Source organism: Geotrypetes seraphini, chromosome 5 (genome assembly GCF_902459505.1).
Source record: "Geotrypetes seraphini chromosome 5, aGeoSer1.1, whole genome shotgun sequence".
NCBI lineage: Eukaryota > Metazoa > Chordata > Amphibia > Gymnophiona > Dermophiidae > Geotrypetes > Geotrypetes seraphini.
Window position 1 is genome coordinate 231,564,476 of NC_047088.1, and position 17,083 is coordinate 231,581,558.

The following is a 17,083-nucleotide window of genomic DNA, read 5'->3' on the forward strand; positions in this document are numbered from 1 at the left end:
GAGAAATGCAAGGTCATGCATTTAGGGAAAAAAAAAACGATGTTCAGCTACAAAATGGGGGGGTCAGTGCTAGGGGATAGTAATCTTGAAAAAGACTTGGGTGTACTGGTAGATACTACAATGAAACCAACGGCACAATGTGCAGCGGCCTCCAAGAAAGCAAACAGAATGTTGGGTATTATTAAGAAGGGCATTACGACCAGGAAGAAGGAAGTCATCATGCCGCTGTATCGTGCGATGGTTCGTCCGCATCTGGAGTACTGTGTCCAGTATTGGTCACCGTACCTCAAGAAGGACATGGCGATACTTGAAAGGGTCCAGAGAAGAGCGACGAAAATGATAACAGGTATGGAAAACCTTTCATACACAGACAGGTTGGGAAGGCTGGGGCTATTCTCCCTTGAAAAGAGGAGACTCAGAGGAGACATGATAGAGACTTTCAAGATCATGAAGGGCATAGAGAGGGTGGAAAGGGACAGATTCTTCAGATTATTGGGAACCACACGCACCAGGGGGCATTCAGAGAAGCTGAAAGGGGACAATTTTAGAACCAATGCTAGGAAGTTCTTCTTTACACAGAGGGTGGTGGACACCTGGAATGCGCTTCCGGAGGTTGTGATAGGACAGAGTACACTACGGAAGGTTTGGATAAATTCCTGAATGATAGGGGGATCGAAGGATACAAATAGGGTAAAGATAGGTTTTAGACAGAGTATAGATGGAAGGATAAAAGGGATTAGAGAAGGATCACATTACAGGTCATGGGCCTGATGGGCCGCCGCGGGTGCGGACTGCTGGGCACGATGGACCTCGTGTCTGACCCAGCGGAGGCAACTTCTTATGTTCTTATGTTCTTATGAAGAATAGTTAGAATAAGTTCAATAAACAAAAGATAGTATGTTTATCCTCTTTCTTCAAGGTTCTGAGCCTTTTCTTGCTTGAAGAACCATTAGCAATAATGAGAACATGCATTTAATCAACAGTTTTTATATATGTAAAGAAATGATGAGAAGGATATTGAACTACAACTTCTGCCCTTTGAAGTTGACATGGATTAGAAACAGGTGTTTAGTAAAGCAGGTCTAATTTTTTCAAGCATACATTTTTATGTTTATAAAAAAAAAAAATCATAAGGAAAACAATATAAAACTGTTCTTTCTTTAACATTCTGTGATCGGGCTGAGTAGTCATCACCCATCACTCCATCACCTCCAGACACTTCTGATCTTCTTCCTCACTCACACATCTTTAAAACCTGAACAGGCTCCTCAGAGCTCTTCACTGGTCATCATCAGGTTCTCCAAACCCTCCTTGGACTTCTGGGTTTTTGGGCAGCTTATGGTACCATTAACATTCTCTCCACTGGTTATCATCGGCCCTGCCGGTGCCTGCGCTGGTCATTGTCAGTCCAGGGTCTCTCCTTCTTCACCAGGTCCTCTCCAACCCTCATGGGGCCTCCGTGTTTTCAGGCTGCTTCTGGTACCATTACCAGTCTCTCTGCTGGTCGCCACCAGCCCTGCAGGTTACTCGCCAGTCACCTTTGCCGTACAGTGAGAGATTGGAGAAACTGGGCCTCTTCTCCCTTGAAAAGAGGAGACTGAAAGGGGACATGATCGAAACATTCAAAATACTGAAGGGAATAGACTTAGCAGATAAAGACAGATTGTTCACCCTCTCCAAGGTAGGGAGAACGAGAGGGCACTCTAGAGTTGAAAGGAGATAGATTCCGTACAAACGTAAGGAAGTTCTTCTTCACCCAGAGAGTGGTAGAAAACTAGAACACTCTTCCGAAGTCTGTCATAGGGGAAAACACCCTCCAGGGATTGAAGACAAAGTTGGACAAGTTCCTGCTAAACTGGAACATACATAGGTGAGGCTGGACTCATTTAGAGCACTGGGGGCCACCGCATGAGCAGACTGCTGGGCATGATGAACCACTGGTCTGACCCAGCAGTGGCAATTCTCATGTTCTTATGCTCTCTCTGGTTCCAAAGGCTGATTTCTTCTGGATCTTCTTGTAGCTCCTAGTACCAGCTCCCAGTCTGTTTGCTGGTCGCCACTGGTCCCACCAGACTCTCTGCTGATCACTCACCATTCCCCATTAGCCTAGAACCTCAGACTCCTCCGGATGCTTCTCTTTGGGTCTTCTGGCCACTTCCCCTGGTCCTTCTGCCGGTTACTTGCCAGTCATCTTCTGCCAGACTCTCCACTGATCACGGCCATCAAGCTTGAGTGCTCTCCAGTCACTCTAAGCTCTAACAGAACTACTCACTGAGGACTCTCCCAGTTGCTCAGTCTTCCCACTCCCTCCTACTCACTCAGTCATATTCTCCCAAACACACACCCTGAGGACTCTCCTAGTCGCTCAGTCATCTCCTGGACACATACCCTTAGGACTCTTCCAGTCCCTCAGATGCTCTCTGTGAGGACTCTTCCAAATTCTCCCAGTCACTCACTTCCTCTTTGTTGCTCAACTCTTTCTCTCCACCAGGCCCTCTACCAGTCATCATGCTTGACGCCGATCTGGCCACTTTCAGCTCTACTGGACAGGCTAAATCATGTTTTTGAGGGTTAGGCCAAAGCCAGCATTCCTCCCTTTGAGGGATGCCTGAGCTCCTGAATGAGCACTTGTCCTTCTCAGCTCTTTGCTCTGGAACTGTCCTTTTCAACCCCCTTTGCTACTCAAGGTGAGTATACAGCTCTCAGGTGCTTTTGCAGGATCTTATATATAAATGAGCTCCATTCCCACTACTGAGGCTTCACTCTGCTGGCTAGTGAAAGGATCTTCACCCTGTCAAACATTGCTTTATTTAAATCCACTGCTCAAAATTTCTGATTAATATGTTTGCATATTTTATACCAACAATAGTTGCTTGGAACAAAACTGAGAGGCATACATGATTCACATTCCTTAACTTGGTTTTCAAAAATTTCTAAAGTTTGAGTCTTCCACATTTCTTGTACTTTGGAGGCTGAAGAGACATTCTGCTAATCTTTGGCCTGAGTGAGCTTGCTGTGCCTGGATACTGGAGTTCCACCCCTTGTGTTTGACATCACCTTTTATGGGTCTGGGGGGCAGAAGAGTGCAGCCATAGGCATGTCAAAGGAGTGCATATATGCATGCTGTTTTTAATTCATAGAAATGGTACCTAGTGTCATGCTTTTCTGGTTGTGCACTTCTGACAATCAGGTCTCAGCCTTTCCATGTCACCAAAATTGAGTTATCCTGCACGTCCTTCTGGAGTTTTCAATCCATGTCAACAGTTGTAAGACCACAGAGAGGCTTACTAGGGGTTAGGCTAAATCTAGAATTCCTCCTCCTTAGGGTTGCCTCTCAGCCCTTCCAAAGCTCCAGAGGTCACTTCCAAGTGTTAGGATGAGGTAAAAATTAATTAAAGCCTTAATATATTCAAATCATAAATTGACATTTCTCACGAGTCTATGTCCCAATAATTTCATTCTCAGGCAAAAATTAACACAAATGCAAATTAGTACATATGCAAATTTCCTCCTGATTTCACCGAGTTATTCAAGGGTCATGTAAACCAAAGCTTTTCAAATGGAAGAATGGAATTCCATCATCCCAGTCTTCCTAGATACTTCTTTGAGACTTTCCTTGTCTCAGTGAACATAGGGCAAGAAGAAGAATTCACCACCCTTCCCATCCGTCCCTAAACCTCTACTTCCATATCTTCTTCTATGTTCCCCTCTTCTGCCAGATCCATAGGTTCATCATCCCCTTGTGCTTACCACATCCTCTCCTCTTCCTCTTTAGTTAATTTAAAATGACTCCTATCTTTCCTTTCACCCAATACTGTGGTTTTCTTGGGCTGAGGTCTAAGTGGTTTCTTCTCAGGAGTAAGTGGTCTCAAAAGGGGTTTTTGTTTCATCTTTGGATCCTGGGATGGGATATTCTGAGCTGAAAGGTTTTTAGGGGGTTATCCTCCGGGTAAGACTGGGACTCCCTCATCATCTTCCCATGGGGCTAAACCATCTTTGTTACACTAGTGACTGGGAGAAACTTTCGGGATTCAGGGAGCCAATATCAACACTCTGTGCTAGTGAAGGGCCTTGAGCATCTGCACATGCTCAAGGCTTGCATTTGAGAATCCTGGAATGGGCATGAGCCAGGAGACCTTGAGCACACACAGACACTCAAGGCCCTTCACCAGTTTAGAGTGTCGGCATCAGCTTCCTAGGTCCCAGAACTGTAAGTGCGATGTTGGTCTGGGGCAGAGGGAGCGGGTAGTGGAGGATAGGGTGCTGGTCATCGGGATGGGGGGGGGAGGAAGATAGCAATGCCAGTCATCAGGAGGATAGCCGTGTTGGTTATTGGAGGAGGAGAGGGAGACAACACTGCCATTTATTGGAGGAGGGAGACAACAGTGCATGTCATCGGAGGGGGTGGAGGATAGCAGTGTCATACATCAGGGGTGGGGTGGGATGGAAAATAGCAGCATTAATCATCGGGTGGGGTGGGGAGGGGAGAAAACAAGCACCATCATCGAAAAGGAGGCTCAAATATAAACTAAGACCCCCATATTTTGGGCCATTTTTTGGCCTAAAAATCTCAGTTTATATTCAGGTATATAAAGTAATTATTTGGACTTTCTTGGTGTAAGCATAATTTATTCAAGGTAATAAAAGCAGATGTCTCCAGACACATACATTTCCACAGGCCAGCAATTTTAAATAATGAACAATGTCTTCTTTCAGTGAAGTATTTTTGATATCTCACTGTAGCATAAGACCAGAGATTCCAGAGAGTCCAATATTTTTTGGTTTCATGTAGCATACAGCTCAGAAATAGCCTAGGGCAGGGGTGCCCAATACGTTGATCGCGATCGACCGGTAGCTCAGGAAGGCAACGTGAGTCGATCGCTAGACTTGTGTTGCTGTCCTGATGTACCGGGCCGATCAGCCTTCCTCTGTGTTCAAACTAGGGCCTTTTAGTGGGCGGTCCGCCCAGCTGTCATCTGCTGCTGCCGCCGCTGCTGAACATTTTAAAAAAACCCGGCTTGGAGATATCAGCCCGTAGCAAATTATGCTCCAGGCTCTAAGGTGTGTGTGCCGGCTTCTCTTCTCTTCCCTCCGAAACCGGAAGTTATGTCCGCGGGGGGTGGGGGTGGAGAAGGGAAGCCGGCACGCACATGTTCAGAGCCCTGAAGCAAGCGTTCGCTACGGGCTAAGGCGGGAGACAGTTTAGTGAAGCATTTCCTCTTCTTGCTGCCGGGTCCTGCCTACTTTCTGTTTCCGCGAAGGCAGGACCTGGCAGCATTTCCCCCAATAGGTCGATTGCGATGCTGGCCGGCCGAAGCAGGGAGAGCTTGGGGCGGCGTCGGCTTTCGGGCCTGTTATTGGTGGCGGTTTGGGTCCTGGTCCCCGATGGCAGTTTGGGTACTGGTCCCCGATGGCAGTGGCAGTGGCAGTGGCTTGGGGGAGGGCAGGGAGAAAGAAAGAAAAAGGGCAGGCAGGGAGACAGAAGGAAAGAAGAGAAACAGAAAAAAAAGAAAGGGAGGCAGAGAGAAAGAAAGGGCAGGGAGAGAGGAAGGAAAAGTTGGGGGAGGGAATGAGGTCTGGAGGAGAGGAAGCATACAGGCTAAAAGAAGGGAAGAAAGATTGGATGCACAGTCAGAAGAAGAAAGTGCAACCAGAGACTCCATGAAATCACCAGACAAGGTAGGAAAAATTATTTTATTTTAAATTTATTGTTCAAAATGTGTCTGAATTTATATCTGCTGTCTATATTTTATACTAAGGTCCCCTTTTACTAAACCGCAAGAGGTTTTTAGTGCAGGGAGCCTATGAGAGTCGAGAGCAGCGCTGGGCATTCAGCGCAGCTCCCTGCACTAAAACTGCTATGGTGGTTTAGTAAAAAGGGAGGGGGTATATTTGTCTATTTTTGTATGGTTGTTACTGAGGTGATAGTGCATAGAGTCATCTGCTTTGACCTCTTTGAAAAACCCTGGAATAGGAATGATAATTAACATTTTCTATGCGTAGTGTGCTTTGTGTTTTTTAAAAATTTTATTGTTGGTAGATCATTTTGACTTGGTCATTTTAAAAGTAGTTCGCAAGCCCAAAAAGTGTGGGCACCCCTGGCCTAGGGTGTATTTCCTACAGCATATGTCTGTTTCTACACTGCATCATAACGTGGTGCTTCTTCCAACTGCTATTCATCTAGGCCCAAGTGCTTTGAAAATTAATTTCTTAATCTGTTTTGTGTCATAGATGAAGAATGGGGGGAGGGGGGCTTATTAAATAGGACCATGGGTGAGAACTGAGTCAGCTTACATTTAGAGCAGGAATCTCAAAGTCCCTCCTTGAGGGCCGCAATCCAGTTGAGTTTCAGGATTTCCCCAATGAATATGCATGGGATCTATGTGTATGCACTGCTTTCAGTGCATATTCATTAGGGAAATCCTGAAAATTGGACTGGATTGCGGCCCTCAAGAAGGGACTTTGAGACCCCTGATTTAGAGGTAAATTCTAATACTGGCCACTCAGGCAGCGAAGATAGACAACCAAGTCTCCAACCTATTGACAACAACCCCAAACTACAAGATATTCAGAAAGGAAATAAAAACTATACTCTTCAAGAAATCCCTTAATAAAGCTTAAAACCATGATAAAGCTTAACCCCCCTCTTACCATCCCCTCCCTAACCCCAGATCCTACTTTTCCCTCTCTTGGAAACCTTCTCTGATCTAACGTTGTAACCCTTCTTCCATAACTCTTTTTGTAATCCGCTTTGAACCGAAAGGTAATGGCGGAATAGAAATCTGTAATGTAATGTAATGTAAAAGGCACCTTTTAAACTTAATTAGTATACTGGCTCTTAATAGATAAAAAAATGAATATTAATTAAGTGATAGGTGCCTATCTTCTTAGGCATGATTCTACATAAGATAGTTGACTATCTTATGACACCTAATGATGCCTAACTCCAAAGTAGGTGCATTTAGGGGCAGAGAAGGACTTAGGTGCCATTAGGTACAGTTCTTAGGCACATATAATGTTGGCTTTTAAAACCCTGGCCTACATTGTAAGCGCCTAAGTTTTAGACATGATTCTGTAATGGGTGCCTAAGTGTGATTGTCATGAAATATCTTTTTAGGCACCCAATTATAGAACCTGTCCCTTAGTGCTAATAATTGACATTGCAAACTGCATATTCCATTCCGTAGATCTTTCAGGCTTGTTCTATGGTCATCAGTAATGGCATTCTTCTTTTGAAGGAGCACTTCAGTATTGTCTGATGCCATGGATTCATACTTCAATAGTATCTTTAAATGCTTGTTCTCATTTTCATTTATATAAATAAGTATGAAGAATGGGCAATCACAGTAAAAGAAGCATGCATTAGATTTAACAACAACATATATCTAATGTTGGGTACTTGGATATCTTTTACAGAATCTCCAACATGTGAACCTCTAACACAATTTGCATGCAAAAATGGAAGATGCATTAACAGCAAGTGGCACTGTGATTCAGGCAAGTACCATATTCTTGACAGCTACAGCTGAATTTTTGCACAAAGTTTGTGATTTGTCAGAAAAAAAAGTAACGTGTGTGTTGTTATTATGATATTTAGTTGAAATGGCCAACCTCCTTAAGAGGTAGTTCATTTAATTGAAATGGCCAACCTCCTTAAGAGGTATGTAAATGTGTATAGGGTATTTAGCGGAAATAATACACCTAGTATTAAATGTGTACATACATAGGACAACTGATTTGGTATAAACATGTGCATATATTATTGGCTTAACCATGCCAGTATTAATAACTCTGTAACACCAACACAGAGCTCTGTGTCTCTCAGTATAGAGCCTATGCATTGTAACACCTTACAACTCCTTGTGGTAACATCTCTACAGAAGCTAATGCATCATAATACCTTTACAGAAACTCATGTAGTGTAGCACCTTTGCAGAGGCTCATATAGACCGCTCTGAATGGACTCCCCAGAAATTAGTAGTGGAATAGAAGCTCTCAATAATCATAATCTATTTACATGCATCCCTGCAAGATCTGGTTTCCTCTCTCATCTTCATAGTTCCAGTTGAAGTAGTTTGAGAAAAGGATAGTCTTTATTCCTTTCTTGAATTTTCCAGTGTTCTTTTCTAACTTTAATTCTTTCGGTAGGGCATTCCACCATGCCGGTGACATTACCGAGAACATTCTTGCCCTGGTGCTTTTCTATTTGATATCTTTGAAGGAAGGTATTTGTAGTAAGGACTCTTGGCTTGAGCGCAGCGCACGCCGGGACGTATGGTTATTTAGTCTGGCCGCTAGGTATTGCGGTTCTGAAAGGTGAACAGTTTGTGCGTCAGCAATAGGATTTTGAATTTCACCCTGCTCTCAATTGGGAACCAGTGTAGCCCGTTCAGTAGCAGCGTGGCACTCGTCTGTCTCGTTTTACCTAGTAGAAACCTAGCTACAGCATTTTGTACGGTTTGGATCTGTCTGATCATGAATTTTGGTAAACCCAGGAAGGTTGCGTTGCAGTAGTCAAAGATTGTGAGTACCAGGGATATTACTACATTGGACATTGCTCGGTGGGAGAGGTAGGGTTTCAGTCCTCTAACCCAGTAGAGTGTTTCATCCTTGTTATCCACAGCCTTTTATAATGGGCATTGTGGGGATTTAAAACTAGCTGCCTTTGGACTTCAAATCAAGGACTGCCTCTAAGTTAAAGGATCAAGTTTTTTTTTTTAACAGAGCAACTACCAGAACCTTATCAATTTTAGCCAGATTGTTTGCATTAGTCCTAATATTACATCTATCTGTAGAGTAACACAGGATTATGTAATATGATTATAAGGAGAACATTTGTAAAATGTTTCTTTCAATCTGTGAAAATCATTTTAGAAGCCTTTATATATGTAAGTAGCAGCATTTATATGGATAGTTACTCTTGATACACACATAAGGGAAATTCTAAAACCTACTGGCACCTAAGTTAATTGAAGAACACTGTTAGAAATTGCAAAAAACAGTGAGGTAGAAGTGCCTACCAGTGCCTAAATAAAAAGTGCCAGAATTGTGCCTAAGTAGGCACTTTGGGCTACCGAATGCCAAGGTAGGCGTGGCCAATGCCAGAAGTGGCATTAGGCAGCCTAAAATGCAATTCATGCAAAAATAGGCACCAGAAATATAGCCCCCCCCCCCCGGCCTACATTTCCGGCACCTATCTTCCACATAAACATGGTTTTGAAACCGGCGCCATTGTGTGATAGATACATGATTGGCAGCTGCTTTTAAGGCTGCCGCCAATATTAGTTACGAAATCCAGAGGATTGTAAATTCAGGAAGCCTTTTTTTAAATGTGTGGGCAGCTAGGATAGAGTAGAAACATAGAAACATGATGACATATAAAGGCCAAATGGCCCATCCACTCTGCCCATCCACAGCATCCACTATCTCCTCCTGTCCATAAGATTTCACATGCCTTTCCCACACTTTTCTTGAATTCAGACACAGTCTTTGTCTCCACCACCTCTACTCGGACACTACAATGCTCCCCCACGAATTTGTGGTCGGTGGTCCCGGTCATTCGCGGTATTTTCCAACCACGAATGACCAGGCAGGAGAACTACGACGGCTGCAACTTGTTCAAAATACTGCTATTAAACTCATTTACAATGTCGGCAAGTTCGAACATGTCACTCCTCTTTTCAAAGAGGCTCATTGGCTCCCCATCTCTCATCGGATACGTTATAAAATTATACTACTTACATTCAAAATCAAACATTCACACCTACCTCTATTTCTCGATAAACTTTTAATCCCCCAAAGTTCTCCTCGTTCCTTAAGATCATCTGATCAAAAACTCCTTTTCATTCCCTCTCTAAAAGAATCCTTTTACACCAGGAATACTAACTTCGCCATAACTGCACCCACATTATGGAACTCTCTCCCCCAATTTCTTCGGGACGAAACTCAATTACCAAAATTTAAGACTATTCTTAAAACTTATCTATTTAAAGATGCCTACGCCAATTCTTAATCTTTTTCTCGTCCATTCGTTGATTTCTTTTTCAATCTAATTATCATCCTCAGAGCATATTACTCATACCAGGCACCCCCGCCCCCCATGTTATATCCCTTCCCTCTATCTCATTTCTCCTAAGACTATGTAACTTTTTCCTAACCCTCCCACTTACCCTCACTGTCAGGTCTGTCTATACGTATTATATGTTTCTATTTTTCTCACTACTCTCTCCAAACACAATTAAATATATCTTGCTTTCCTATTTAAATTTTATTGTTAACCGGTCAGATATTTGTTTTTATGATCGGGGTATAAAAAACCAATAAACTTGGAAACTTGGAAACTTAGGACAGCCGGAGCGCTGGCTAGTGAAGGAAATCACTCGCTGTATGCTCTGACCGTCTCTTCCTGCACTAAAGTCGGGCCTTTGTTTGATCCATTTATAGATGATTGCAAGTTTCTTATTTTTTATGTAATTTTTCTTAATTGTTAAGTTGAAATGATCCTGACCATTGTTATATTTGAACCATTTTGCAATTCACTGCAAGCTTGATTCCAGTTAATGTGGAATATAAATGTCTAAATTAAATTAATTAAAATTGTCACTTTTTTCAGATAATGACTGTGGTGATGGCAGTGATGAACTGGGTTGTTCTCACTCTTGCACTTACAATCAATTTAGATGTTTCAGTGGCAGATGTATTCCAAAACATTGGGTATGTGATGATGATAATGACTGTGGTGACTTCAGCGACGAAACTCACTCAAACTGTACAAAAACAGGTTGGTATCACTCATGCAACTACATTGTGGGACATACTTACAACTAGATAAACAAATGAGGATTGATTCATAAGTTGTTGTTGTTTTTTTCTCTTGGAAATGTGTAAACACTGGAAATCTATTATATATATTTGAAAGTGTGTGACATAAATATAGTGGATCCATGATGGCTGCCTAATCGGAGATACAGAAGGGAGCAGCTCTGAACCATCCCATTCTTAGGAAATGGGCAGGAAGTGAAAGGGGAGGCAGAGAGACTTTCCCTCTGAGTCTCAAGTGAATTTTCCGGACCACCAGATGTCCATCACAGAGGCCCTCTCCTGATCTACAACCTGATCCCTCCTGCACAGCCGCTACTTAGCTTCGTTTAGTTTAGTTCATGTCACTGATACACCATCAGCGACATAAACTAAACTAAGCTAAGTAGCTATTTGGATATGATTATGGATTGCTGATGAAATAGAGAACGATAAGGAAAAGCAATGAAGAATACGAAAATGAATGGATGGAAATGAAATAATGTGCAGGAAGAGATTTTACTCTATCTATTTAATTAAATTATTTGACAGAAGATTAGATTACCAGTGAGGAATACAGATTTATAAGAGTTATAAAAGATAAAAATAAAAACAAAAATCTAATAAGTACACGGTGGGTGAGCCTGTGAAGAGTGAGTCCACGCGGCACTGTTTCAGGCTGGTGGTAATCTGAGACTCCCCTTGTGTGGTTTATAAAGACTTTTTTTGTGGAATGATATAGCTAATTGAGATACAGATTTTGATAGATTGTTTATATTTTTGAGTGCCCGAGTTCCGTGCGATCAAGAAATGTAGTCATGTGTAGCAGGCTAACTATTTTAGATGTCACTGGTGAAATGCATGCTGCTATCCTACCATTTTAGGTTATAAATGGCATGAAATAAATGTACTCCACTAGTGATGCCACTGCTGAACTGAAGCTGAGAGCAGAACAGAGGCTGAAAGAACAGGGGCCAGCTTTTTTTTTTTTTTTTTAATTATAATTTTGAATACATTACAATATCCAATAATTCCAAAGGATAAAAGGAAAAAAAAATCACACAAAACAATACATAATCAAGTCATACATACATAATTCCTTTTAAGCCCACATCAATGGGGAGAATACGTTACCATTTCTAATCAAATAATTTTAAGAAAACTAAAGGACAATAATTCTCGGTTCGTACTAAACAACCTTGAATCATTCCTTACTAAATGGGATATTAATTTAATTCCTCCTCTTATTCTCAGCTAGATGAAACAAACTCATTTTTGTTCTCTCACAACTAAAAATTGTTTAGTTGTATAGGATCCCAAAAGGCATACTCAATATCTTGTAACTTAACCAAACATTTACAAGGAAATTTCAGGTAAAAAGATGCCTCTAGGGCCAAAACTCTATCCTTCAATTTCAGAAATTCTTTTCTTCTCAATTGAGTGGTTCTAGAGATATCCGGAAAAATCCTGACTAAATCTCCACAAAATTTCATTAACCTGTTTTTAAATTAAAGTTTAATTAATAACATCTTATCCATCTCGCTCATGCATGTTTTCACCAGGGTGGACCGACTCTGGATCACACACGGGCCAGCTTTAAACGTTCAACTTCCTGCTCTACCTTTGAAGTGATTGTGATCCTGGCAGCATCTCTTCCTGTTTCCTTACCATGCTAGCATTTGAATTTCCCAAGCCTTTCTCCGTTTTGAAACACCAACATCTGGCACATCTAGAAACCGTTCTCATGAAGACCAACCAGAATCTGTTTCTCCTCAGACCCTTTCGGTGTGTTTTTTTTCATCTAAGTATAGTGTGTGAGCATCTTGCTAGTGAGCGTGGAACTAAGCAATATCTTTTAAATCTCTGTCACAATATGGCTATATACCGTAAAAGGGAAAATAGGAAAACATCAGAACAAATGCACAGCCCTGTGAAGTACTGGGATTTTGAAGAAGACAATCTTGATGTACATATGCATCTACTTTGCTAAATTCGGCAGAGATTGCCATCAATCACATACATTTTTTTAAAAGGCCAATACGAATAGTTTGGGGGGGGTAGAGAGGATAAGACATCTGCATTCATCTGCGTATCAGCTGTCAGACTCAGTGATGGCCATTCTAATGCAAAGCTTTAAATTAATCAGAGCTAACTTCTCAGATGCAGTCACAAACTTAAGAGGTGAGCTTTAGGAGCTTAAAGGTAGTGCAGAACAAAATGAAATCAATGTAGGGGAGCAGATAAATTCCAGAACAGACTTCTATATAAAAAAAAACCCCAACAAAAAAGAGGTCCGAGATAATTGAATAAGCAACTAAATACTCAGAGCAAAGGCAGGATAACCTTGAAAACAGGCAGCAAAGATTTAACATAAGTTATTGGCATGGCTGAGTAAGATAAAAAGAAAAAATTAAAATGTCTAGAGTATTGTTAGAAAAATCATTTGACGGTATCATGGGATTTGAGGGTAACAAGGATGTCAAATTTAAAAGAAAGCACAAAGAGTTTAGGATTAAAAAGAAATCTGGAAGTGCAGGCAGAACAGTAATTGACTTTGTTCACTAATTCCAGAGAAAGCAAGAGCTCTTCAGCTGAGTACTGTAACATGTTCTTCACTTATACAGCAGAGAAGATCAACTTTTTTTTCTGGGGCTTATGTCACAAAAACACAAGAAGTTCCATGCTGGCACAGACCAGTGGTCTGCTGAGGCTAGCATTTGCCTACAGCAATAGCCAAACTAGTAGATAAGTAAAAAATAATTCTATAATCTAGGTGCTAACATTTACACATGTGCTATATGCATGAATGTTTAAAATACTTGCATTTATGCACTTAAATGCTACTATGGTACTTAAGTACTATTCTGCAAATACCCAATTTATTTATTGCCTGCCTTTTCATGAAGAGATTCACCCAAAGCATTTTATAATACATTGAATGGTAAACAGGTACTCCTTAATATTTTCACTATCTGTCACAGCAGGTTTTCAATCTAACTGTAGTCCATGAGGTTTAAGTGACTTGTGCAGGGTCACAGAAATCAGGCTGGGATTGAACTTGCAACATCAGGGTGCTGAGGCAGCAGTTTGGACCTGTTGTAGGACGTTTTGCCCCCCCCCCCACACACACACACACACATTTTGCTCATGGGATCCTTTGCCCCTATAAATTTCATGATCGAAACATTCAAGGTACTGAAGGGAATAGACTTAGTAGATAAGGACAGGTTGTTCACCCTCTCCAAGGTAGAGAGAACGAGAGGACACTCTCTAAAATTGAAAGGGGATAGATTCCGTACGAACGTAAGGAAGTTCTTCTTCACCCAGAGAGTGGTAAAAAACTGGAACGTTCTTCATGAGTCTGTCATAGGGGAAAACACCCTCCAGGGATTCAAGACAAAGTTAGACAAGTTCCTGCTGAACCAGAACATATGCAGGTAAGGCTAGTCTCGGTTAGGGCGCTGGTCTTTGACCAGAGGGCCGCCGCGTGAGCGGACTGCTGGGAATGATGGACCACTGGTCTGACCCAGCAGCGGCAATTCTTATGTTCTTATGTTCTTATCCCTGGGAATTTTCACCCCCCACATTCACTGCAATACCAAATGTCAGTATCATGATCACTAAGCATTATCATCATTACCATTGTTATTGGCCTTGCTCATTTAGATATGTCATTGAATATGCCATTCAAGTAAATTCTTATGGCTACACAGCTTTTTTTCATTGTGTACATTTCAAATCTTTTGCTATACTGCAGTATTTTTTGAGCCATTCAAAAGGCCACAATGGAATTTTATTTTTCATCAAAAAATCTAAAATCAAGTAACAAAATCATAAAAGTAAAAAAAATGCATAGTAAACACACAAAAAAATCAAGTAAAAAGTCAAAGCAACAAGAGAAGTGAATACGGCTGCGATGAATCGTCCCATTCCAAAAATGAATCCAATTTTCCTCCCTACTCTCTTCATTGCTGCATTATCAGTGCACTCCTCCCAGTCCTACGGGGGAGGGCAATACCACCTAAGATATGAAAAACAAAATTTCACTGTGATCCCCCACACCCCCCAAGATATGAAAAATAAAATTTCATCATGGTCTTATGAATGGGACAAAAATTCTGGGTCACATAAGCAAAGATTACAATGGCATGATTATGTTTATTAAGAACTGTATATACCGCATAAAACAACCTAAAAGGTTTATAATACATAGTTCATATTCATCAAGAAAAGAACTCCATTAAAAATAGTAAAGGAAAAATTAAGAACAAAAGTTCAGATGAACAAACATTTTCAAAATGAGAGGTCAATGCTGGGTCAGTAATGATTATATTGCAATATAGAACAGTAGTGAAATGTGCATGGGTGAAAATTCTGGGGGTGAAATATACCTGGGAGCGAAATATGAGTGGCAAAACTTCTGAATGCCACTTGGACCATTAGTCCACTTCCTTACTCCCTCATTAGGCCACTTCTCCACTCCAATTAACTTATATAGTACATATTTGCAGAGGGGGAGGTACATTGGGGCAAAACATTTCCTGCCACATTTAGGTGCATATACTTACATCATATATATGTATGATATAAATGCAAACATCTAGACTTAGTCGTACTCCAGGGATAATCGAAAGTTTTACGAAGCTGCCTGGAAGGAACTTATATGTTGTGACTTAGGCAATCTAATAACAGGTATAAGTGCCCAGAAGGTATCCAAAGTGACCATATAACCACTGCAGACACAGTACAGACCCCCCACACATTCCCCCAATGATCACTGCCCCCCCACCCCCACACACTGCCATAAAAATTGGAATAAAAGCGTAAATAACTGCTTCCAGAACATCAGCACCTGGCATGGGAAAGCCTAGTAGAACTGCACAGAGGTGGCTGCAGAGAGTCTGGGGGGTGGGCTAATGAACCATAGAGAGGAGTACTCAGGGCTAACTACTGCATTCATGGTGGAAAATGTGAGTCCAGCAAAAAAAACAAAAACCCTACTCTACTGCCATATAGGAGGCACCTGCAGCCATAAGGGCTATTGGGGTTGTAGACAGATGGGTATAGTAGGTTTTGGGGGATCACCAAGGGAGTTGTGGTGAGATGTTTATGAAGTTCATAGCAGTGCCCTGTAAGGTGCCCCACTACTCTGTTGCCTTGTCTGGGTGGCCAGTCCATAACTTTGCTGGCCCCTTCCACATCCAAAAGGTCTTGTTCTAGTCGTTTGGGTCTTGGAAAATTTTTGGGACGAGAATGTAGTATAAAGATAGACTTGCTAGTGGTCTGGACAATCAAACAGCTGGATGTAGAAGAAGACAATTTTCAAAAAAAAAAAAGGATATATTTTTCGAGAATGGACTTTGGACGCTGCCAACTTTGGGCAACTAGCGCCCTAGGCCAAAAACGTACTTAGATGTTTGTTTTAATTATTCCCCTCCACCTGTAAAGGGCTCACATCCCTAACAGAGTAGCGCTTAAGCATGGATTTCACAACTAAGTATTGGTGCCAGACTTATTGCTGAAACCTAGGCGCTCTTTTACTAAGGTGCACTAAGTGTTTTAGCGCACATTTAGCGTGCACTAAATCAACACATGCTCTAACCACTAACATGTCCATATGATAACATGCACACATTAGCGTTTAGCATGTGTTTAGCATTCGCTAATATTTATCACATGCTAAAAAGCATAGAGGGGCATAATCAAAAGGGACGTCTAAATCCGTTTATACCCATCTCGCAAGTTGTCCAAAGTAAAAAAAACAAACAGCTTAAGACACATTTTCGAAAGATACGTCCGACTTTTTTTTTTCCGAAAATCGTCTAATTATACGTCCTGCCAATTTGATCATCCAAGCTACTAAATCGTCTATCTTTATACCACGTTTTCGTTAAACTTTCCGTCCAAGTCCAAAACGCCTAGAATAAGCCCTGTTGGACATGGGAGGGGTCTGCAAAGTGATGGACTGCACACCCAGACATGCCACCTAAATAGTGGGGTAACTTATAGGGCACTGCTATGAACTTCACAAAAAGGGTGTCATGTGTTCTCCTCCCTACAGCTCCCTTATAGGTTATGGTAAGCCCCATCTCCAGAATCCCCTAGACCCACTTATCTACCAGCCCAATAGCCCTTATAATAATAATAATAACAGCTTATATACCGCAATACCGTGAAGTTCTATGCGGTTTACAAAGATTAAGCAAAGGTACAAATTGATTGACTTTAAGAGGGGAGGAAGAAAGAGGGTTAATAGGACAGGAAATCCATTTTTCAGGAGAGAGTG

The 17,083-nt window shown here is 41.6% G+C and overlaps 1 protein-coding gene across 1 annotated transcript in view; it reads left to right on the top strand.

The window, feature by feature from the left end:
- Window positions 1–17,083, top strand: part of LRP1B (LDL receptor related protein 1B) — a 1,445,547-nt gene that overhangs the window by 579,424 nt on the left and 849,040 nt on the right. Inside the window, exons 17-18 of the mRNA XM_033944130.1 lie at window positions 7,417–7,497; window positions 10,613–10,780. Of these exons, the coding sequence (XP_033800021.1) occupies window positions 7,417–7,497; window positions 10,613–10,780 (249 nt within the window). The remainder of the gene's footprint in view (window positions 1–7,416; window positions 7,498–10,612; window positions 10,781–17,083) is intronic.